Genomic DNA, 26,254 nt, shown 5'->3' with positions numbered 1-26,254 from the left:
AGCGTAGCTTCTGATCACGCTACATGCCAAATGAATATATAAGACTGTTTGATTTTTTTATCACTTTCATGGGAGAATGGACGGACAGATAGTTATTTTCACTTTGACTGGCTACATCCTAATATTGTGGTTCAGACGTCAGATGATAAATTTCATGTCTAGCTCGATTTCCTTCGAATTATCCCTTTGAAATTCAAACTGAAATTTGGAACCCAATATGTTTAAAGCACTGAGATTATAAAAATTCAAAAGCCTAAATTTTTAATAATTAATCTGGAAATTTTGTTCGGATTAAGCGAGGAGGGGTACCAGAAATCAAGTATTTCGTGCCAGATATAACTTTACCCCGGAGTACAGTTGCTTGTGTATTGCATACGAACATTAAGCTGTTTTATTTTCAAAATTCCAACGCAGTTGTAATGTGCTGATATAAATGAATTTTGATTTGATTCTACTATGAATAGTTTGGCCATTTATAATTTTCAGACATTTCGTTTGTGTTAGTAATCATCAATTAAATCATAATGAAGCGAAGATTTTAAAATTTTTTCGGCAAATAAGTTTAATATTCTTTGATAAATATAAAAAATTTATAATATATTTATTATTATTTAGTTTTTAAAACATTAATTAATCGTATAGAATTTTGACTGTCGGTTTCATCACCCACATTTTAAATATAATTTCAAAACAGCGATTATTGCAAAAGGATTATGTTTTATGAAAATTAAGGACAATATAAGAAACATCACAAGCACTGGCACAATCATTTATTTCTACAAAAAAATACTAAAGGCTTCATAAGATAAATAGCATAAATGAAATGCACTTTACGTTGTTTGGTACAATTAACCTGAAACTGAATGAGTGTTAAATTTCTATAAAATCACCCCATCTGAACAAATTTAATCAATATAGTCTTTTTCATCTTTATAATAAAAACAAAAAATGTTCAATTTTCGAATAACGGCAATGACTGAATCATAATGCTTAGAATTTCATTATTTTTAGGTGATAAGCGATAGCCCCTAAGAAGAACCCTAAGCATTGAAAATAGCCCCTACGCATTGAAAAATTGAACTTCCTCAAGAAAGAATTTAACGAATTTAGTAAATATAATACTTTTGATCTTAAACAACAACAAAAAAAAAAATCAACTTCTGAACGAACGGCTTTTGTTTCCATTCGGCGGGGAGGGTGACATATTTAGTATTCCCGAGTAGATATTACTTAACCCAGGAGATTAGTTGTTTCTGCATCACTTACGAACTATACTGTATTATTTTAAAAATTCCAACTGATTTGTAGCGTGTGAGTGTAAAAGAAATGTGAAGCGTTTATACTACAATATTTCTACAATTTTCAATATTTCTAAATTTGAAACGTTTAAATTAAATTAATAGACATCTTTGAATTAGTAATTATATCATAATTTTCATGTGTCTAGCTAGGTTCCTTTTGAATTATCACTTTGAAAGTCAAGTGTAAATTTTGAACCCAAATGAACAATCTTCTTATTTTAAGAAATTTTATAAATACAATATTTTTCATCTTAAATAACAGCAAAAAAATGTTCAATTTCCGAATAACGGCAATGATTGAATTATAGTGATTAGAATTTTATTGTTTTGAAGGAATAAGCGATAGCTCCAAAGCAGAACTCTGCATTGAAACATAGATCTTCTTCAAGGCAGAAGATCGGCAGATAATCTGAAATTATTATACTTAAAGCTTCTAATCTCGATTAATTGCATTTCAAATCGCATCTGAAGAAGGTTTTGATATCGAAATATAAGTGGAGATTATACAGAAATTGAGATCATAAATAAAAATTAAAAAACAAAACTACGAATATAATTCTTTACTTAATACAGAAGAGTTTTGTAAAAGTACAGAAATAAAATAATGGGATCTATTGGAATCGACAACCAGAATACAACTGATGATGACCTAAATTCATTTGATGCAGAGGCATATAGGAAAATATGGTTTGTTATCGAGATATGTATGAAAACTGTAGAAACCATGAAAACTAGCACTCGTACTAACACAACCTCCCCAAAGATGAACCCCAAAGAAGAAAGAACCCTCCTCAAAAATAACTTGAAATCATTATAATTTTATTATTTTTTTCTTTCATGAAATCATTATTATTATTTTTGTCTTACTCTGTCTGCTTCGTAAATTGCTTGCAATGATTGCTGAAAAACTTCTGCGGTTACAAGAAGAAAATTTCTTATTTAACTGATATTATTATATGACATGTAAACTTAAACAAAACACCTCGGATTAATAGCGGATTGGAATAACAGATTTTTTTACATTATAACAAGCAGCGATTAAATTCGAGATTAATAAGAAGTCAAAACATGAGTCTAAAAGTTTTAAAAAGTTAGGAGCCGTTACAAGTAAGTTTTCGTTTAAATAAATAAATATTTGAATCCCTTTTTCCATCATAAAAATGAAAAGCTGTGTTTTTAATATTCATTAAAGAAGACCTATGAGAGCTAAATTATTCCAAATTTAAAGAATGCTGATCGAATTTGTGAGATAGAAATATCTTGGAATAATTGGGATTATCTTCACTTAATTCATTTGAATGCCTGATTTTTTTTTATATTTAGTCAAAGAACAAAATCTAATGAATAAATATCAAATCAAGAGATATAGATGTATGCTGTGTGTGAAGTAGAATTAAATATGGAAGAAGAACTAAAGAAATATTCGCTCCCTTATCGGAGAGAAATACGATTTCAATGTGAAATATGTGGAATTAATTGCACTAATAGAGTAGCTTTAAATAAGCATTCATTGTGCCATTCAAACGTGAACCCCATATATGTGAAACTTGCGGTAAAGCGTTCAAAACAAGAAGTCATTTAAAAACTCATACACGCTGTCACATAAACGAAAAAACCGATATATGTGAAATATGTAATAAAGCATTCAGCAGAAAAAGTGCATTAATGGCACACTTGATTATTCATGAAAATGATAAACCTTATGTCTGTGATATCTGTATTAAAGCATTCGCACGTAAATCTGGTTTAAAGGAACATTTACGCATTCATACAAAAGAACAACCTTATGTCTGTGATATCTGTATTAAAGCTTTCGCTCTTGCGTGTAGTTTAAAAGTACATTTACGTATTCACAAAGAAGAAAAGCCCTATGTCTGTGAAGTCTGTGGTAATAAATTCTCTCAAATAAGTAATTTAAAAACTCACTTACGTACGCATACAAAGGACAAACCTTATGTCTGTGAAGTCTGTGGCAATAAGTTCTCTCAAATAAGTAATTTAAAAACTCACTTACGTACGCATACAAAGGACAAACCTTATGGCTGTGAAGTCTGTGGCAATAAATTCTCTCAAAAAAATAATTTAAAAACTCATTTACGTACGCATACAAAGGACAAACCTTATGTCTGTGAAATATGTGGCAATAAATTCTCTCAAATAAGCAATTTAAAAACTCACTTACGTACGCATACAAAAGAAAAGCCTTATGTCTGTGAAATATGTGGCAAAGGACGCAGCAGTAGAGCCAATTTAATAAAACATTTACGTACCCATCCGGAAGAAGAGATTTAACCTGCGGTGCTTGAGCGAAATTTTGATAGTAATTATTACAAAATAATTTCTTTTTAATGTAAAATCAAATCTAACAATGATGAAGTCTCTGGAAATTCGTTCTGGGGAACATGAAACTTTTGATTAGTTTTTAAATTATCCAATAAAAATATTAAATTTGTTGTAATAAAAAATTTAAAATTGTTGAAATCTCAGCTAGAATATAAATGATAAATTCATTATACAAATATTTGGAGGAACATATTGAAGGAATCCTTCAGATTGGATAAATAACCTAGATAAATTCCAAAGCTTTGTATAACCAACATGGATAAATTCCACATGGCTCATACATTTTTGTTTATCCAGCTTGGATAAATTCTATGATTTTTTTAACCAACTATGTACTTATCATGAAGTTCTTATTTTATATCACAAGAGAGATTTAATTTATCTTTTACCGGAACTCATTTTACCGTAACAAACTACAGTGTGACTGCTTTGAAAACCAAATATGGGAAAATGGTGAATAAACATGATTTTTTAGCACAAAGTTATCAATGAGAATGGTGATTTTTAAATTGAGAGTCAATGAAAACTGGTTATTTTAAAGCACAGACTGCAATCGAATTTCACGCTGGAAATTGAGATTTCATTGTGCTGAACAGGTAACGCTTTCCTATACAGATTATACTAATCTTTAATTATATATTATTGTTATTTAAGCTGTTTAAACTTATTTTAAAGCCATTTGTCATTACAAAAACAAAGATGAGTACATTTTTTAAATGTTCAAGTCTATCAATACCTGTATCAATTATATCAATTAAATGATATATTAAGCACTACAATTTTCTGTAAGCATGTTTCTTAGATTGTGTAGTTTATTTTTTACTTAAATTATTTGACTTTTAAATTAATTTCTAATATTTATAAATTCGACTACTTATTCCGAGATATCTTGTCCGAGAACATGTTCGAATTTCTATTTCGAAATTAAAAGCTCTTTCATGCTTCATTTTTAGCTCTAATTTTTAATTTGATAAAAATTGTTTTAATATAGATGTTTTTATTATTATTGAATTTTCTACTAAGGCTTTTAAAAAAATGTTGAATTTTTTTTTATGTTCTTTACTTTGAAGGATTTATACAAAAGATCATAAGATATATCAGTATCCCATGGTAAGTGAGACAACTCTTGAATGTGTGTGCTAATTCCACTTTCTACAATATTTTGATGTGGAATTAAAATCGTCATCAATCTATATTGTTTAATGTGGAATATCCATATTAAACAAAATAGAAGTCTTTTCGTGTAATACCTCTATTTAGAATCATAAAACCTGTTTGGGAAGAAAGGTGGGCTGTATTTCTCTGTAAAATAAGCATCGAATATATGAGATTGCTATGGATTCTGTTTCTAAAAATTCTGTTGCTAATTATTATGACAATTGACTGAAACTTTAAAACTTGAAACATTTCTCAATTATTATTTATACCTATAAAATAGCCATTATTAATCGGTATGAGCAAAATAATTAAAATCCATTCTTCTCATTTTATTCCGAACATTAGTACCAAAAACTTTTTCCTTGCACTTATATGAAAATAGAATCAGACAAAAACTACCTTAGGGACAAAATTTCAATTGATGTCACATAATTTAAGATGAAGTCAAGACCTCCTATTTAATGCTATCTCTTGTATGCTTGTACACTCGGACAACTTCATTATTCATATCTCACTTTTTCGGTGAAAGAATCTAAAAGTTCTGGAACTTTGAAGTTGATAAATGATTGAAGTTTGCGTGATTTCAGTCTGCTAATTTGAATAAATTATCCTAGATTTTATACAAATTCTAGAAATAATAATATTAAATTATTTTATCATATCAATACTGCGCTGTGTCACCTGTCATTGCAACTTTGCTTATTGGGCAGTGTTTATCACATAAGACCGTGCAACTCTTCTTTCCTAAACTTTGCTATCTTCTACTCCGCAATATATTTTGTGATGTTTCTGAATAACATGGAGGCTTTGCAATCAAATGTAAAAATGAGAAATTAAAGAGAAATAAAAGAGAAAGTTTAAAAAATTATATATAAGTACTGCAATAAACAGTATACACTATAATCAAAATATTAATCAAAAAATATTTTTAAATAGCCAAATTATAAAATAACTAAAGAAAATTGAAATAGAAAATTAAATATAAATTTGCTGTCGTATTTATTTTTATTAATTTACTTACCAGAAAAATATTTGAGAAAATATTAATATTTAGATTTTCGATTATTTCATTTTTAAATAAGTACTCTTAATCGTGTATTTTTAATATGGTGTGTTCCAACGTAAGTGTCTATTGTGGTTTTAATAATTTTTATTCATTTTCAGTTTCTAAATTTCCATTAGAAACTCCACGAGATGACCATTGCAGAAGTCAGTCTTTCTCGGATGCGGTAATCCTCATGGATGATAACGTTATACCATATCAGGCTGGCTTCTTGAAATTAATGCTGTGTGAAAGTAATAATTATATTCTACCCGATGGAGTTTGCTCTGAAAACATGCATCTCATGAAAAAACTGACTTATATACAGGCTTAAATCATCAGATTGAATTAATTTTTGTCATCAGGATTTTAAGGAAAACCGATTTCTTGAAATTTCATTCTATCAAGATCTGTTAGAAGGCAAATATCATTATTACTGTTATCAGTCATCATATTCATTACTCGGTATATGTGTTTGTAAAGGATCTTTTTATCGTGAAAATGATCTTAATCCAATTTTTGTTTTAAATAAATGTTTTTTTTATATTCAGTCTTGCGTTTGTCTTTTTTATTATTGCTATACTGGTATGCTTTCATAATATAATGTATGTTTATGAATGCAATGTCTGCATTGGAATATTTCGGTGTGAGTTTTCGCTAAGTCATGAAAAGTAATAAAACACTGCTTAAAGTTTGACAAGTTGGAGCAGTGCATGTGAAATTAAGTAATTTGCCTATCAAAATTTTAAAGTTAAACTTAATCGGTATTAATTTTATTAATGAATATATTTCAAAACTTTTGAAAATATTTGTATATAACTGATAAAACCCGACATAAATATTTTTTGTTGATTTTGATGTATGTAAATCCATTCATTTTTTCCATGTTGTTCGAATCCAAATTGCAGCATATAAACTTCGAAAGAGAAATTATTCGTTTTTTGATTTCATCGAATTTTACTCCATCTGCTGATTGTTTCAAAAATTGGATACAATTAGTTTCAATATCGAAATCACACTCTTTATTTCATTTGATTTTATCACGTTCTGTAACTACTTGCGTCCATACAAGCTGACGGATTAGCAGATTATCCTATAATAAATAAAGTTCCAAGGCAGTTATACAGTTTTGATACAATTAAAATAATAAAATTGAATCACAGAGCATACTACGATTTTGAGTTATTTTTTTAACTAATACTAAGCTTAGAGAATGTCTACTTGTCGATCGATTAGGTCCGAAATATTTTTCAAATAATAAAATTATATTCCATATTTATCCACCTATTTAGCTTAATTTTATTTATTTTGTTTATTAATCATAAAAATGAACAGATGCATGTTCGAAGGATTTTGTGCAAAATTCGATGCAATTCAACAGCTGGGTGCAATCGTTGCATACTATATTTTATCGGTTTAGCAATACCTTTGGGGTAAGCCATTTCCAAGACATGATTTTAAATATTTATTTATTTAGTGTTTAGGGAACTCTGCTCCGTAAATATCATCAATTACAATACATTAGGTTTATAAGCTTATAATAAGAAACAAACAGGTTTTTTGTGTGGGGATCTTTTATATAGGAGTATTAGTAGTATATATAAGGCTGCTCAGAGAAGTAGCAGTAGGTGATGAACAGTGGCGTACCTTTAGCAGTCTGTAGATGAAAGCTGCATAAAATATGCAAGTAAGAGCATCACCTCTGCTGAAAAGAACGGACTTTATTGGCTTCAGCGTTCCTGTGAGGATCTGAAAAATATCCCTTGAGCATCATAATATATTCTGCAAAATCATAACAGTCAGTAAATTATATTTTAAATGACAGCGGACATTGAATATTCTTAAAGCATGATATAATATTCTTGTGATATTAAAGTGTACATTCTATTCTGATAATGTTTTGATTATCGCCGATTCTAGTTACTAACTGTAAATGACGCGAAAATCTTGCGTGCTATTAAATTTGAAATAAAAGAGAAAAATCTACAATAGCAAAATCTATTGTTTTAGCTGATGCTGATTTTTGACAGCGAAATGAATCAATAGACGAAAAGAATAAAATTCGTTGTGGATCTGAAATTGTATTAATTTGATCCAATATTATTATTACAAAATTTTAGAACTTTGAAGGAGAAAAACAAATATCCCTGTTACCATTTTGACCCTAGAAGATGGTCTCGTTTTATTGACGAAGAACGATGCTGAGAAACGAATAAACACTGTCGGGTTAAATATTGTTTAATCTACAGCTTCTTGTTATTTCTTTTTTAATTTCTTTAAAATTATTCGAAATGACTATCAGATGATAACAATAAAAAGAATCAACCAAAACGACATCTTTATCTTAGATTTTCCTTGTTTATTTATTGCTGGAAAGAAGATAGCACATGTTTACTTTTTCTGTGGTATTCCCTTGTCTTGTTTGCTGTGGACCTTTGACATATAATTATTTTATCTTACATCGTTATTTTAATAAATTGTTTTTTTTCTATTCCGTTTGTTTCTTATTTATTTTAGCTCTGACGTAATTCTGATATTCTTTAAGCATAGCATATATAAACGACACACGAATTTCTTTTTTCCAACGTGAGTTTTCAACTTATAAATTGAATACAAATCCTTTTTTTTTATGTTTTCGCTCTAAAATACTTAATAATACAATTCTAGAGGGCAATCTAAATTTATATTGATTTTTTTGAGAATCAAATTTAGTTTAATTATTATTAATTATTAATATTATTATAATTATTCATTCATTCTCGCATATAATAATTGGTTTTTCGAAGATATTCGAATCAGAATCAGGCTTGAGTCGCGAATGTCCGTTTCTGATAATAGTATCCATAATGTTGGACACTACTAAAATTTCTGTGTCAAACCTGTCATAACGTGTGTCAAGATGTTGTTTGAGATTTTGCTTTCCTATAAAATATGAGCTATTCATTAAACAAAGAGAGCCATTTACGTTTTGTATCGCTTATAAATTCATCATCAGTGTAAAATTATTCTCTGTTTACAAATATATAGATCATCTTATTGACGGATTTGTTAAAAAATTTCATACTCATCTTCTAATTACGCTATATACCAAGTTAATCCATAAGACTTTTTTTATTCTTTTAAATTATCAGGTTCACGTGCTCACGGTTGAACAGACGCTTATAGTTCGCTCTTTTGGGTAAGTCAACATTGTACTGCTGAAAAGTTTTGGTCTAAATGTCCAATACTAAATTTCATATTTCTGCTCGATTCTCTTTTGAATAATCCCTTTGAAAGTCAAATGTAAAATTGAGGAAAATCAAGAAGGTTTAAATTATGGAGATAGTAGAAAGTTCTAAATTTTTAATCGTGATAATTAAATTATCACATTCCAGATAAATTCCTGGAATGTTCAGATTAAAAGCAGGAGATGGTATGAGAAATCTCGGTTTATTATTATTATTATTACTTCAATAGCGAATTAAGCTGTATTATTTTCAAAATTGTAACACAGTTTTAAGCGCTGATGTATACGAAATTTGTTGCCATTCTATTAGCGATAGTTTCACTATTCCTAAATTTCAACTAGTAATAATGTCTCAATTAGCAATAATGTGATAGTTGAAAAATCATTTTTAAAAAATAATTTAATTCTTTTAGTAAATATAAAAAATTGCTAATGTAATTATTATTATTTAGTTATTAATCGTATAGAATTTCGACTGTCGCCTTCATCATCCAATTTTTAAATATAACTTCAAAACATCGGTAATTAAAAAGGAATTATGTTTTATGAAAATTAATTATAGTTTAATGAAATATCATAAGCAATGGTCCCATCATTTTTTTCTTCAAGAAAATAAGTAAAGGCATTTATTCCTAGTAAAAAAAATTGCATAAATGAAATGCATTTTTGTTATTTGATACAATAAACCTAATGCTGAAATCTAATGAATTCTAAATTTCTCTACAATATCCCTATCTTAACGAATTTAGTAAATATAATATTTTTCTTTTTAAATAAAAAAAAAAGCTCCACTTTCAGACAACCAGACTGACTGAGTGATAATGCTTAGAATTTTATTATTTTTAGGAAATAAGCATTAGCCAGTAAGAAGAACTGTTAATTGAAGCATGGACCTTTCTGAGGGAAGAATTTCGAATAGTTTGAAACAGCTATATTTAAAGCTTCTAATCTTGTTTCGTGGCAGTTCAGTTAGTATATCAAGAATGTTTTATTATCAAAATATGGTAAATGGGACCGACACTATATATATATTTGGACCACCTTTAGGACGAATTTAATTAAGATGAAAAAACAAAAAATATAATTCTTTTTACATATAAAAGTGTTTTCCTATTGAATATACTAGCCCATTTATAACGGTATAGAAATAAAATAATGGGATCTATTTGAATTGCCAATGAGTACATTGCTAACGAATACCTAAATTCATTTGATACATAGGCATATGTTTTGTGATCGAGATATATAAGAAAACTACAGAAGCCGTAAAACTAGTTAAAACACTAACAAGAACTTCCCAAAGATTATACACAAAGACGCCGTGAAATTATTGTGCATGACAATTCTTTTTTCTCTTACTATGCTTCTTGAATTGCATACAATAATTGCTCAAAGAACTTCTGCGATTGTAAGAAGAAGATTTCTCATTTAACAGATAGGATTTTATGACATGTAAATTTTAACAAGGAATCTGTGGTTACTAACGGATTGGAATAACAGAATGTGTTCGTTTATATTCTGCACTGTTTAAATTTAAGATTAATAACAGGTCAAGGCATCTGTTTTTACAACTTTTAAAAAGATACAAATAAGGTTTTTTTTTAAATAAGTAACATTTGGAGCCTTTTTTATATGATCAAAATTCAAATCTGCGTTTTTAATAAACAGTAAAGAAGAAATACGTATACTGCAATATTCCAAATTAAAAGAATGCTGATAGAAATCTTTTTAGAAGGAATGCGATAAAAAATCAAAATTTCAATCAGCGATAGAACTATCTTTGAATTATTGGAATTAGCGTCATTTAATTTTATGTCTGATTTTTTTTTTTTTTTTTTTTTTTTTTTTTTTTGATGAAGGAACAAAATCTAAAAATTGGTTATCAAATCACGAGGAATGATTATTTCAGGCTGAAAGGAGAAATGTTAATGTAGTTACTTTTTCACTGAGATGAAAATTTCATATTCGAAAAAACTTGACGAAATATTTACAAAGAATAGTACAAGGAATAAGCGATCATCTATTCGTTTCAGAGAAAACTTATGTATGCTATATATATGGAGTAGAATTAAATATGGAAGAAGAACTAAATAAAAATACGCCGGCTTCTCAGGAAGAACGAAGATTTCAGTGTGAAATATGTGGATTAAACTGTAGCAACAGAAAAGCATTAAATCGTCATTTAATTTGTCATTCAAACTTGAAACCACATATTTGTGAAACTTGTGGAAAAGCGTTCAAAAGAAGAAGTAATTTAAAAATGCATACACGCATTCATACAAAAGAAAAGCCTTACGTTTGTGAAGTTTGTAGTAAAGCATTCACTGATAGAAGCACATTAGCCATTCACTTACGTACGCATACAAAGGACAAACCTTATGCCTGTGAGATCTGTGGCAAAAATTTTTCTCAAATAAGTTATTTTAAAACACATTTACGCACGCATACAAAAGAAAAACCTTATGTCTGTGAAGTCTGTGGCAATAAATTCTCTCAAATAAGTAATTTAAAAACTCACTTACGTACGCATACAAAAGAAAAGCCATATGTCTGCGAAGTATGCGGCAAAGCATACAGCAAGAAAAGCAATTTACTGAAACATTTACGCAGCCATCCAGAAGAAGAGATTTAACCTGCGGAGCTTCGGCGAAATTTTATTGATAGTTAATTATTTCAAAAAATTATCAAAGGATAGTTCAAACAGGAAATCTAACAATAATGAAGAAACTGGAAATCCCTTCAGTGGAAAATGAAACTTTTTATTAATTTTTAAATCATCGGCTAAAAATGAAAATTTAAAATTTTTGAAATCTCAGCTAGAATATATATGATAATTTCATTATACAGATATATCGAGGAACATACTGAAGGAATCCTTTGGTTTTGATAAACGGATAAAACCTAGATAAATTCCAATACTTTATATAACCGACAAGGATAAATTAAGCATTGCTCATACAATTTTGTTCATCCAGCGTGGATAAATTTCTTGCTTTCCATAACCGACAATGCACTTATCATCAGGTTTTTATTTTATATGACAAAAAAGATTTAATTTATCCTGAACCCGAATTCATTTTACCGCAACAAACTATAATATAGCTGCTTTGAAAACCTAATATGGGAAAATAGTGAATAAGCATGATTCTTAAGCACAAAGTAATTAGTTTGAATGGTTTTAAATTCAGAGTCAATGAAAACTGTATTTTTTTAAAGCACAGTCTGCATTAGATTCGAATTAGACAATGGAAATTGTGATTTGATTGTTCAGTGCTGAGCAGGTAATCTTTTCAATTCAGATTATGCTTATCTTTAATTACATGCTAATATTATTTGAGCTATTTTGACTCCTTATAAAGCCAACTGTCTTTGCAAAGACAACGATGAGTGTATTTTTAAAATGTTCGGGACTGTCAAAACTCGTATGAATTTATTTTAAATAATACATTAAAAAGTCGCCACAATGATATGAAAAAATGGTAATTTCTTTCCTAGAATTTGTGGATGTCATTTTATTTTTTACTTTAATCATTTCACTTAACATTAATATCTGACATTTATAGAGTCGATTTCTTCCTCCGAGATCTGTTGTGCTAAATGAGCTTGTCCGAATTTGTAATTGGAAATTCGATGCTGCATAATAACGATTGTTTCATGCTTTTTATTGAGCCCCTTTTTTGTATATATTGTATAGTCTTATAATTACTTTTTAGCGATTAATTTTTAATTTCGTAGATTATTTTATTATAGATGTTTTAATTATTATTGAATAAAAATTGTCAGTTTTATCTAAGCCTTTTAAAATAACTTTTGAGTTATTTTTGCTATGTTCCTTATACTTACTTTTAAGGATTTAGACAAGAGATTCTAAAATGTTTTCATATTTCGTGGTGGCTGAGACATACTACTAAATATGTGTGTTATTTCTACTATTTGCAAAATTATGTTGTGCTCTTAAAATCGTTATCAATCTATTCTGCTTAATGTTGATTCTTTCCGCATAAGACTTCCATTTAGAATCATGAAACCTCTTTGGGAAAAAAGATGTGTGTTTCAGGAAAATAAAAATAGGATGCAGGAGGCGGCTATGGATTTTGTTTCTAAAAAATGAGTCGCAAGTTTTATAAGATTAGGTAACCGTGATTTTAATTTGAATTTGACAAATAATATATTTGAAATTTCCGGTAATTTTACTTTTTAAATAAATACTCCAATCGGTTATTTTTTGATATGGTAATTTCCACCATAAATGTTTATTGTGTTTTTGTAATAAACGTTATACATATATGTAATAATTATATAATTTTTAAATAAATTTCATATAATAATTTTTAAATAAATTTTTCAATCGATTTTTTTTTGATATAGTAATTCCCAACATAAAAATCTATTGCATTTTGTAATAAATTTTATTTATTTTTCAGTTTCTATATTTACAGCGGAAACTCCTCAGGATGATACTCTACAAGTCCTCGGATGAGCTAATCCTCATAGATCATAACATTATATCACGTCTGGCTGGCTTCTTAGAATAAATGCTGCGTGATGTTAATAATTTCATTCAACCGTTTGAAGTCTGCTCTGACAACATATTTCCCGTTAAAGAACTGTCTTAAATCATCAGATATAAGCATGTTTATCATCAGGATTTTAAGAAAAAGCATTTCACTCGATAAACTGCTGTCGTAAGGCAAATATTACTACTTACTACCATCGTATTCATTACTACGATATATATGTTTGTAAATGCTCATTTTAATGTGAGAATGATCTTAATCCAATTTTTGTTTTAAATAAATGTTTTTATATTCTAACCTTAGTGGGGATTATTCAGTATAGCACTTATACAATGCTTTACTTTCTTATTAACACGCATGAATATGAATGCAATGACTTCAGTAAATATTTCAATGAGAGTTTTTGTAAAGTTGGAAAAAGAATCTATTCCCTGCTTAAAGTTGGCCAATTTAGAGCTGTACAAAAAGTCTATTTAAGTAATTTGCATACCAAAATTTTAAAGTTAAACTTAATTAGTATTAATTTTATTAGTGAATATATTTCAAAGTTTTTCCAAATATTTGTATATAACTAATAAAATCCGACATAAATTTTTTTTTGTTGATTTCGGTATGTGAATCCATTCCTTTTTTTCATAGTTTTCGAGGAGAAAATTTCGCATAAAAACTTTGAAAGAGACATTATGCGTTTATTGATTTCATAAAAATTTGTATCAATGTTTCGATTGGTTTAAAAATTTGATATAAATAATTTCAATATGAAAATCTCACTCCTTATTTTGCTTTTATTTGTCACTTTCTCTAAGTTCTGTCAAATTAACAGACTATTCTATAATAAATTAAGTTCGAAGGCAGTTGTACAATTTTGTTTCAATAAAATAATAAAATTCAATCCCCGAACATACTGCGCTTGTTGTGTTATTTCTTTATTAATAACGAACCGAAAAGAACAGAGTGTTTACTTGTCAATCGGTTAGCTTCGAAATATATATCGAATAGTAAATCTTGCATCAAATTCCTTCCCCTATGTCGCTTATTTTTTCTTTATTTTGTTGCAATCATAAAATGAATAGATAAATATTTATATTTGAATGATTTTGTTCAAAAGCTGGAGGCAATTATCGCATCCTATTTTCCATCTTTCTTGCACTACACTTTAGGGCATGCGATTTCCAAGACATTATTTTAAGTATATATTTATTTAGTGTTCGATGAAGCTCTACTCCCAAAATATTATCCATTACAATGCATTCTAAAATACTTTTTTGTGGAATTTTCTTTCAGGAGTAGAAGTAGATGATGTAAAGGAGCATAACATTAGCTGTATGTAGATAAAAGCTGTATAAACTATACAAGTAGGAGTATCACCTCTGCTGAATGAATTACTTTATTGGATTCACGGTTTCTGTTAGGACTTGAAAAAATTCCTCTGTGCAGCAAAATATATTCTTCAGAGTCATAGTAGTAATTTAATAATGTTTTAAGGCATTGCAAGCTTTAAATATTTTTAAAATGTGATATTGCACTCCTATGATAAAAAGGTTTTATAGTTTTCTAACTGTGTTTTTGTAAACTGTTTTGTGTCCCTTTTAATACATAATTGTATTTAAGAAAATTACCTTTGTATATATTTCGTTATAGTTGCTTCTAAAAGAACAAGTTAGCTCCAAATTTCTGCAATTTCGTCGGGGAAATACGAAAGTAGAATAGAAAGCATATAATAACGAAAAGGACAGTGATAGATAATCTGGATCATCTTTACTAATTGATATAAAATATTCTTCGGGCAACTCCTCAAAGCTTTCTTTGACATTTAAACAAACAGTATAAACAAGCAATTTGAATTACAGTAAAATAGTACGGCCAGAAACGACGCGATACTAGCATACACTTAGAAAGAATCTAAACAAAAAATTTAATTTTACGGAAATCAATGTCAGAGATATATGACGAATTCCAAAAATGGCTCATCTTTCCGCGTCTCATCCCTTAACGAGGTAGAATCTTCGAAAAGTAGTAGTTTCGGGATACTGAAACAAACAGTAGGCTTAACGCTATGCAGTTTACATATCAACACATCTAAAGTATTCAAGTAGGCCCATCACCTCTGCTGAAAGATTGACTTTTTTGGCTTCATCCTTTCTGTTAAGACCTGAAAAAGTCCTCTGAGGAGCATAATATATTCTATAGAATCATGGCAGTCATTTCATGATATTTTAAATCAGAGCGAACATGGAATATTCTTAAAACGTGAAATCACACTCTTGCGTCATAAAGTGTTCCCAAGCGTAGATAATAGCATACAAGACGCGAAAATCTTACATAATATTATTTTCCGAAATAAAAAAAAAGAAATCTACGGTGGCAGTGAGTTCGAATAATTGTTATAATAAAATAGTTTAATATTCTATTCTGTATGATTCTTATTTATTTCAGAATTAACATAATTCTGATAAGAATATCACATGTGAATGCTATCGCCTATTTCGAATTTTCCGGCATGATTTTTTTAGCTGAGTTATAAAAAATTAAATCCTCATATATGTTTCACCGCTAAAACATGAACTTATACATTTCTTAAAGGAAACTTAGGCATATATCTCATTTTCTTGAAATTTATATTTTGTTACCTCTGATGTTTAATAACGGTTAAGTCATTACATTTGAATTTCTTTATGTAATAATTGTATATAATGGTGTTAATAAAAAATTATTCTTGCATTTTTTCCATGATTTTCGAATCATTTAAGAATATGATTTGAGCTTAGAGTAATTAGCTAATTTCTCTTTTGAATAATTGCTCCAAAATATAAGGTGTTTCTAAAATTTCGGCTTCAAGTCCAGTATGTCTTAACTGTATAGCCTGTTGTTTGTGTTTGTCTGTTAACAGAATTTAAAGCTATTCCCACCGGCAAAGTAAGGCTAAATATTGATATATTTATACTTTGATAGCTGAATATAAAAAAGCTCATCATTATACCCAAACTTACCCTGAATTTTCATTAGATTTTTCACGAATATATAACTCTACCCATATTTATTACATTGATTTATTTGGGTGAAATTTGAAACATAGCTTCTAATTACGCTACATGCCAAATTAATCTATAATCGTGGATTAATTAATCTATCACCTTCACGGGAGCATGGATAGACAGACAGTTAATTCACTTTGACTGTCTGTATCCCAATGTTGTGCTGGCGAAATATTTTGGTGCAAAAGTCTAATGTTAAATTTCATATGTGTCGCTCGGTTCCCTTTTGAGTTATCACTTCGTAAGTCAAACATAAATTTTGAACACAAATACTTGATTGACTTTTTTGGCTTCATCCTTTCTGTTAAGACCTGAAAAAGTCCTCTGAGGAGCATAATATATTCTATAGAATCATGGCAGTCATTTCATGATATTTTAAATCAGAGCGAACATGGAATATTCTTAAAACGTGAAATCACACTCTTGCGTCATAAAGTGTTCCTAAGCGTAGATAATAGCATACAAGACGCGAAAATCTTACATAATATTATTTTCCCAAATAAAAAAAAAGAAATCTACAGTGGCAAAATCTATTGTTTTAGCTGATGCTGATTGGACAGCGAAATTAATCAATAGCCGAAAAGAAAAAGAAAATTTGTTGTGGAGCAGAAATTCTATTTGTTTGGTCAAATATTATCATTCAAAAGCTGTAGAACTTCACAGAAAAAAAGAACTCTGCTAGCATTTTCATCCGAAAGTTGGTTTCGTGTTGAAAAGCGAATAAAAATTGTCGGGTTAAATATAATATAATTTACTGTTTGGTATAAATTTAATTCACTAAAAAGGCTATGGTAATCTTTAACATACCATAAACCACTTTCAGTCGCATGGTGCTTGCATCTAAAAACAACTCATTTTAGCAGCTGCCTTAAAATGAGCCATTTGCTTATTAGTTGTTCGAATTTTAAGACTAATTTAACAGAGAAGGATTTTAATTTGAGGTTTTACTTGATATTCTATTGCTGAACAGAATGTAGCGAATGTTTACTTATTGTGCCGTAATCCCACGTCTTTTTTGTTATCCAGGTTTGGAACATAATTGTTATAATCTATATGGCTGTTATAATAAAATAGTTTAATATTCTATTCTGTATGATTCTTATTTATTTCAGAATTAACATAATTCCGATAAGAATATCATGTGTGAAAGCTATCGCCTATTTCGAATTTTCCGGTATGATTTTTTAGCTGAGTTATAAAACATTAAATCCTCATATAGGTTTCAGCGCTAAAACATGAACTAATGCGTTTCTTAAAGGAAACTTAGGCATATATCTCATTTTCTTGAAATTTATATTTTGTTACCTCTGATGTTTAATAACGGTTAAGTCATTACATTTGAATTTCTTTATGTAATAATTGTATATAATGGTGTTAATCAAAAATTATTCTTGTATTTTTTCCATGATTTTCGAATCATTAAAGAACATGGTTTGAGCTTCGAGTAATTAGCTAATTTCTCTTTTGAATAATTGCTCCAAAATATAATGTGTATCATAAAGTTCGGCGTCAAGACCAGTATGTCTTAAATGTATAGCCTGTTGTTTGTGTTTGTCCGTTAGCAGAATTTAACGCTATTCCAACCGGTAAATTAAAGCTAAATATTGATATTTATACTTTGATAGCTGAATATAAAAGCATCATCATTATACCCAAACTTACCCTGAATTTTCATTAGATTTTTCACGAATATATAACTCTACCAATATTTATCACATTGATTTATTTGGGCTAAATTTGAAACATAGCTTCTAATTACGCTACATGCCAAATTAATCCATAATCGTGGATTAATTAATCTATCACCTTCACGGGAGCATGGATGGACAGACAGTTATAATTCACTTTGACTGTCTGTATCCCAATGTTGTGCTGGCGAAATATTTTGGTGCAAAAGTCTAATGTTAAATTTCATATGTGTCGCTCGGTTCGATTTTGAGTTATCACTTCGTAAGTCAAACATAAATTTTGAAGACAAATATGATTAAAGCAAGAGGAGGATAATAATTCCGAAACTCATTTTTTCATAATTGATCTGGAAATTCTGTTCAGATTAAGCGAGGAAAGGTACCAGAAACCGAGTCTTTTGTACCAGATATAACTTTACATCGGAGTTTGTTTCGCTTCATTTACCAATATGAACCTGTATTATTTTCAGAATTTCAATTCAGCTGTTATGTGCTGACAAAAATGAATTTTGATGCATTTCCACTGCCAATAGTTTCACCATTTCTACATGTCAAACATTTCGGTTATATTAGAAATCATCACTTAATTAATAATAATGTGATAATTTTTAAACTATTTTCAAAAATTAGTTTAATTTTTTGGGGTAAATAGAAAAAAATTGTTAATGTAATTATTATAATTTAATTATTAAAACATTAATTTATAGTCTAGAATTTTGACTGTCGCTTTCATCACCCACATTTTAAATATAATTTTAAAAGATCTAATATTGCAAAGGGATTATATTTCATAAAGTTAATTACAATATAATGAATCATCAACAGCATTGGTCACATCATTTATTTCCAGAAAAAAATAAGTAAGGACATTCGTAAGATAAATAGTATAAGGGAAATGCATTTTATGTTGTTTGTCACAATATACCTAATGCTTAAATCTTATGAAGTCTTACTTTATATACAACCTGCCTATCTTAAAGAAATTAGTAAATGCAATATTTTTCATCCGCACCGAAAGAATCATTAATGCTTAGAATTTCATTATTTTTAGGTATTCAGCGGTAGCTCCTAAGCATAACTGTGCACTGAAACACGAATCTTTTTCAACGCAAAAGATTGAAAAATCTGAAATTATTATAGTTAAAGCTTTTATTGCCAGTTAGTTGCAGTTAAAATAGCATCTGAAGAATATTTTAATATCTAAACATGACTGGGCATTAAGTAGAGATTTAAACCATAAATAAAAAGTCAGAAAACAACTTTTATAATCATACAGAAGAGCAACTTTAATAATCATACTGAGAACTGAAAGTAGGAGCACATTTATAAAGATATAGAAATTAAATAATGGGATCTATTTGAATCGACAGCGAATACATTACTGACGATGACTTAAATTCATTTGATGCACAGGCATAATGGAAAATATGGTTTGTGATCGAGATATTGTATGAAAACTATAGAAACCATGAAAACTAGCACTCGTACCAACGCGATCTTCCCAAAGATTATACTCAAAGACACCGTGAAATAATTATTTAAAACGATTTTTTTTTCTCCTGCTATGTTTCGGGGTTTGCGTACAAAAATTACTGAGGCAACTTCTGCGGTTACAAGAAGGAAATTTCTCATTTAACTGATATTATTATATGACACATAAACTTTAATAAAGATACTCTGATTATTAGCGCATTGGAAAAACGGAATTTGGCCCAGTATATCCAGAAGCGTTTGCATTCAAGATTAATAAAGGTCAAAACATGAGTTCTACAAGTATTAAAAAGTTAGATGTCGTTGCAAGTAAGACTTTTTTTTTAATAAGTAAATATTGGAATCGTTTTTTATCATAAAAATCAAAAGCTCTGTTTTTAGTAATCATTAAAGAAGACATAGGGAGAATTAAACTATTCCAAATTTAAAGAATGATGATCGAAATCTTTTTAGAAGGAATGCTATAAAAAAATCAACAGAGCGATAGAACTATCTTTGAATAGTTGGTATTATAGTCATTGAATTTAATTTAATGCCTGATTTTTTCTTATCTTTAGTCAAAGAACAAATTATAATGACCGAATAGATCAAAGCTAATCAAATCACTATAGATATTTCAGTATGATTAATGTAATGTAATATATAAAAATGAAAAATGTTAATGCATTTAGTTTTTCAATGAGATGACAAATTTAATCTTCGAAAAAATTTGACAAAATATTTACAAAGGAAAGTACAAAGAATAAGCTATCATCTGTTCATTTCAGTGAAAATTTACGTATGTTATGTGTGTGTAGTGGAATTAAATATGGAAGAAGAACTAAACATACATTCGCCGACTCTTCAGAAAGAAGGAAAATTTCAATGTGAAATATGCGGACTTAATTGCAGGAATAAACATGCTTTAAAGAAGCATTCATTTTGTCATTCAGATTTCAAACCTCATATATGTGAAACTTGTGGTAAAACATTCAAAAGTGTAAGTCGTTTAAAAATGCACACAAACATTCATACAAAAGAAAAACCTTATGTATGTGAAGTCTGCAATAAAGGGTTCAGGCAAGGAAATGATTTAAAGAAACATTTACTAACTCACACTAACGAAAAACCTTATGCATGTGAAGTGTGTAATAAAGCATTCTTCCGCACATCTACTTTAAAGGAAAATTACGTATTCATACAAAAGAAAAGCCTTATGTTTGTGAAGTATGTAATAAAGCATTCAAAAGAAGAAGTCATTTAAAAGGTCACACAAGCATTCATACAAAAGAACGACCTTATGTTTGGGAAATTTGTAATAAAGCATTCAAAACAAGAAGTTATATAAAATATCACACAAGCATTCATATAATAGACAAACCTTATGTTTGTGAAATTTGTAATAAAGCATTCAAAACAAGAAGTTATTTAAAAAGGCACACAAGCATTCGTACAATAGACAAACTTTATGTTTCTGAATTCTGTGACAAAAATATTTCGCTATGACAGTCTTTAAAAACATTTACGCATCCATACAAGAGTAGAATCTTATGTTTATGAAGTTTTCTGTAAAGCATTTACCAAAAAAAGGTACAATTAAACCATCATTTAAGGATTCATGCAAAGGAAACACCTTATGTTTGTGAAATCTGTGGCAATAAATTCAGTGATAAAGCTAATTTCTGGAAATACATGTACGCATACAAAACATAAGCCCTATGTCTGTGAAGTATGTGGCAAAGCATTCAGCAGGAAAGGCAATTTAATAAAATATTTGCGCTTCCATCCACAAAAAGACATTTAACCTGTGGAGCTTCAGCGAAATTTTATTCCATAGTAATTATTTTAAAACAGTTTCTTTCTAATATAAAAGTAAATCTAACAATAATGAAGTCTTTGGAAATGCTTTTTGTGGAACATGGATCTTTTTATTATTTTTAAATTATCCATTGAATATGAAATTTTGAAATCTAAGATAGAATATAAGTGGTAAGTTCATTATACAAATATTTGAATACCATGCTTTGTATAACCAACAACGCAGTCATCATCATGTTCTTATTTTATATGACAAAAGAGATTTTATTCATCCTTTTTCGGAATTCATTTTAACTCAACAAACTACAATGTGACTGCTTTGAAAACCGAATATGGAAAAATAAGGAAAAAACGTGATTCCTATGCACAAAGTAAATATGGTGAATGAGAAGTGTAAAGCAAAGGCTGTGTTAATTTCATATCAGAGGATGGAAATTGTGAGTCGACTGGCCAGTGCTGAACAGGTAATTATTTAATATTCAGATTGTAGTTATCGTTAATCATATGATAAAGTTAGTATAGGAAATAACATAAAAAAAAACAAATAGATGACCAAATAAAAATTTGCTGTCATATTTATTTTCGTTAACTAATGTACCAGAGAAATTATTGAAAAAATATCAATATTGAGATTTTCGATTATTTTTTTTTAATTAAGTTCTCTAATTGAGTATTTTTAATGTGGTGTTTTCCTATGTAAAGGTCCATTGTGTTTTTGTAATATTTTGTATTCATTTTTAGTTTCTATATTTCCATTAGAAACTCCAAAGGATGACATTGCAGAAGTCAGTCTTTCTCGGATGCGGTAATCCTCATGGACGATAACACAATACCGTATCTGGTTGGATTCTTGAAATAAATGTTGTGTGAAGGTAATAATTTCATTCAAACCTTTGAAGTATGCTCTGACAATGTATATCCCATTAAACAACTGCTTTATATACAGGCTTAAATCATCAGATGTATACAATCTTCATCATCAGGATTTGAAGTGAAATCCTCGATTTCTTCACAGTTCTACTCCTTGAACTGCTGATAAATTTCATTATTAATTGCATCAACCATCATATTCATTTTTACGATATATATGTTTGTAAATGCTCTTTTTAATGTGATAATGGTTTTAATCATATTTTTGTTTTAAATAAATGTTTTTATATTCTATCCTACATGTGTCTTATTTAGTAAAGCACTTATATGCTGCTATAATTTCATGATATCATACATTCATAATTCATAACATCATATATGAATGCAATGTCTGCATTAAATATTTGAATGAGTTTTCTCTAAACTATTATGAAAATCTTTATTATATAACTCTATTATGAAAAGATTTAAAACCCTATTAAAATTTGGCAATTTAGAGCAATACAAAAAAATTATTTGAGTAATTCGCAATCAAAAATTTAAAAGAAATGTTTAAACTTAATTCGAATTCATTTTATGAGTGAACATATTTCTAAGTTTTTCAACGTATTCCTATATGACTCATAACACCCAACCTAATATTTATGGTTTATATATATATATATCATCCATTCATTTTTTCGCGTCGAAAAATCATTTATAAACTTTAAAAGTGACATGTTTTTTTTCACTTCATCAAATTTTTTATCCATCAGACGATTTGGATTTCCTGTCAAATTCAAATTCCTTATTTCAGTTGCCTAAGAAGTTGTCACATTTTGTAACTACTTGCTTCCATAGAATCTGACAGATTAGTAGACTATCCTGTAATAAATAAAGTCCCAAAGCAGTTATACAGTTTTGATTCAATAAAATAATAAAATTCAATTACTGAACAAATTGCGATTTTGAGTTATTTTGTTCACTAATAACGAACAGAATTCAACTGACTGTCTACTTTCGATCAATTAACTCCGAAATTTCACACATATTTAGTAATAAAAGCATGCATCTAATTTTTAATCGCTGAATTTTTTTTATTTTGTTGCAATCACAAAAATAAACAGATACATATTTCTGTTTGAAGGATTTTGTCCAAAATTTGGTACAATTCAACAGCTTGCTGCATTTATTATATTTCATTCTATCGAGCACTTTGCGCTTTGGGATACGCGTTTTCCAAGACATCATTTTAAATATTTATTTATTTAGTGTTCAGGAAGCTCTGCTCATTAAATGTCCTCAATTATAATTTATTCTGTTTATAAACTTATAAAAAGAAACAAAATGTAAAAGAAACTAAAATGGTTTTTTTTTATGGAATTTGCTTTCAGAAGTATCCAGCTCCAAGCTAGAACAAGTTTCGCTGCAAAATGTTTATCATTTTTTATTACAGATAGAAATGTATTATAAGTCGTTTTTAATGAAAAATATGATACACTTTATGCATAATTTCAAATAAAGATTTGAATAATACAGAAAAAAAATATCTTATCTATTATAATGAAACTTTACTTGATGGGTATTTATTCTCCGTATGGGAGTGGATATTCAAATTTAAGCAATTAAATTGTTCAAAATGAATAACAAATCATATTCCAGCAATAATATTTCCTTTGAAATTAACTTTGTGTTTTTTTGAATTTATATGCAACCAATATAGCTTTTAGATCATAATTGTTTCAGTTGTTTATCATATTAATATCTAAAAACATTAACTTAAGTAATTTTTTCAATTTCATTAAAATTATATATTAAATTGAATGATTTGATTATTCAGTCTGCATATTGTTACACGTATTAATCGTCATGGCGTCACTGTTTATTTGGAAAACAGACAAATTAAATTACAAGAGTATACTTGAGATTGGCGCTTTTAAGAGGACAAATGCTAGAAAATGTAAAAAGGTAAAGATTGCGATTTTTAAGTACAACTTAAGCAAACTCTATTAGGAAATAAGTATTACTAGGCAAAAGTTCTTTTGTGTTCCGAATTAGACAAAAGAAATTCCTTGAGAGAACCGAAGACGAAGTTGGAGAAAGGTAATCATTCTTCTTTTAGTATATATTTAATGAATTATTAATTATTTTCTACCTGTATTAATATGTTTGGATTCATTTTAAAGCCAGCCATTCTTGCATATACTTCGATTAATATATTTACTTAAAATATTGTAAAATGTTGTGTGATTTGGTATGGGGTATTGTTGTTGTTGTTGTTAATTAATTATCACATGAGCCATATTTAGCTATGCTCAGCCAAACAAATGGTAGCAGTATTTTATGGGATACCTGCTTGTTAGAATTTGTGATTAAAATCAGATTATTATGATTATCGTAGAATTATTATTTTATTTCAATAGTATATAATATTAAAATGAGTTATATTTTTTATATTTGGTAACATGCAGATAACAAATGCCCTCATTGAAATTTGGTCCCCTAGCTCAAGGAATTTTTTTAAAGCGTGGATGGTTTGGGAAAGAGGAATGCGAACACTTCAACGTAAGAACTCATTTACTATATTGTGTACACTACACAACCGTGTCTTCCCATCTTAAACCCTACAGTATGTCGAGAACGCTTTTGAAAGATTTATTGTATATGCATTCTCCCTGTTGTTGAAAATGTGGAATCGACGCCAAATGGTCTCAAAATTTACAGCTTTTTGAGAAAGCTGTATGTAAGCTAAGAAGTAGTTAAGCTATTTAGTCTTAAATATTTATTTACACTTTCCTGCATGTTGGTCCATAAGCCTGGTCACGCATATGCACCATGAATATTGTAGGGTATTCCTTTTAGACCATAACTTGAGCACATAAATAATTCCATTAAATTTTGACCTGTATATCTAGTGATAAGCAACTAAAATTGAAATTCTCTAAGCATTGAAGACGAGTGCATCTTTATAAAGGACAAAATGTCCTGATTTTAAATATACGTAATATGCATCCTTAAGTATCTTGAAGATTCGATTCGATATTTCAACTATTTTCTCATTCCACAAATGTAATCTAATGTTTGGTACTATTTTTTTATTTGCCGGTTTTCTCTCTCAATTTTGTGTACTAAATATCCTTGAAAAAAATCAAAAACAGATCCAGTCAGAAAATGTAAATTCGAGATAAATTTAGTTCACTGAAAGGCTATGGTAAACTTTAATATACAATAAAACACTTTCATTCAAATGGTGTTTGCATATAACACCTCAGTTTAACAGTATATTTAAAATGAACTAAATGCTTATTAGTTGTTCGAATTTCAAGAAATAATGTACAGAGGAGGTATTTTTATTTGAGGTTTACTTGATCTGCTGTTGCTGAAAAGAATATAGCGAATGTTTACTTATTCTGTCGTATTCCTTCGTCTTATTTGTTGTCTAGCTTTGCAACATAATTGTTTTCATCTATATTGTTGTTATAATAAAATAGTTTTTTTTTATTCCCTTCTATATGCTTCTTATTCATTTTAGAATTCACATAATTCTGATATGACTTGAAAATATCATCTATGATTGATATCGCTTATTTCGAATTTTCTGGTATTTTTTAGGTAACTTATTAAAAATCAACTCCTGATATACTATGTTTCAATTCTAAAACATAAAATAATACACATCTGAAATTCAACCTTGACATATATCTCATTTTTGAAATTTGTATTTAGCAAACAGTAATTTTTAATAACTGATAATTCATTTCAAGTTGAATTTCCTCTGTAATGATTGTATATAAAAGTGTTTATCAA

At 28.5% G+C, this 26,254-nt stretch overlaps 2 protein-coding genes across 2 annotated transcripts; both read left to right on the top strand.

Annotated features, from left to right (window-relative positions):
- The first annotated feature begins 2,966 nt into the window (after nt 1-2,966).
- LOC129972290 (zinc finger protein 239-like) lies at nt 2,967-3,593 on the top strand. Its single transcript, XM_056086378.1, has one exon. The coding sequence runs from the start codon at nt 2,967-2,969 to the stop codon at nt 3,591-3,593; it is 627 nt and encodes a 208-aa protein (XP_055942353.1).
- Nucleotides 3,594-11,144: 7,551 nt separating this feature from the next.
- LOC129972280 (zinc finger protein 675-like) lies at nt 11,145-11,702 on the top strand. Its single transcript, XM_056086367.1, has 2 exons — nt 11,145-11,428; nt 11,573-11,702. The coding sequence occupies exons 1-2, from the start codon at nt 11,145-11,147 to the stop codon at nt 11,700-11,702; spliced, it is 414 nt and encodes a 137-aa protein (XP_055942342.1).
- Nucleotides 11,703-26,254: the final 14,552 nt, after the last annotated feature.

The sequence above is a fragment of the Argiope bruennichi genome, chromosome 1, assembly GCF_947563725.1.
Source record: "Argiope bruennichi chromosome 1, qqArgBrue1.1, whole genome shotgun sequence".
NCBI lineage: Eukaryota > Metazoa > Arthropoda > Arachnida > Araneae > Araneidae > Argiope > Argiope bruennichi.
Note: the sequence above shows the minus strand (reverse complement) of the source record. Positions and strands in the feature narration are given on the sequence as shown.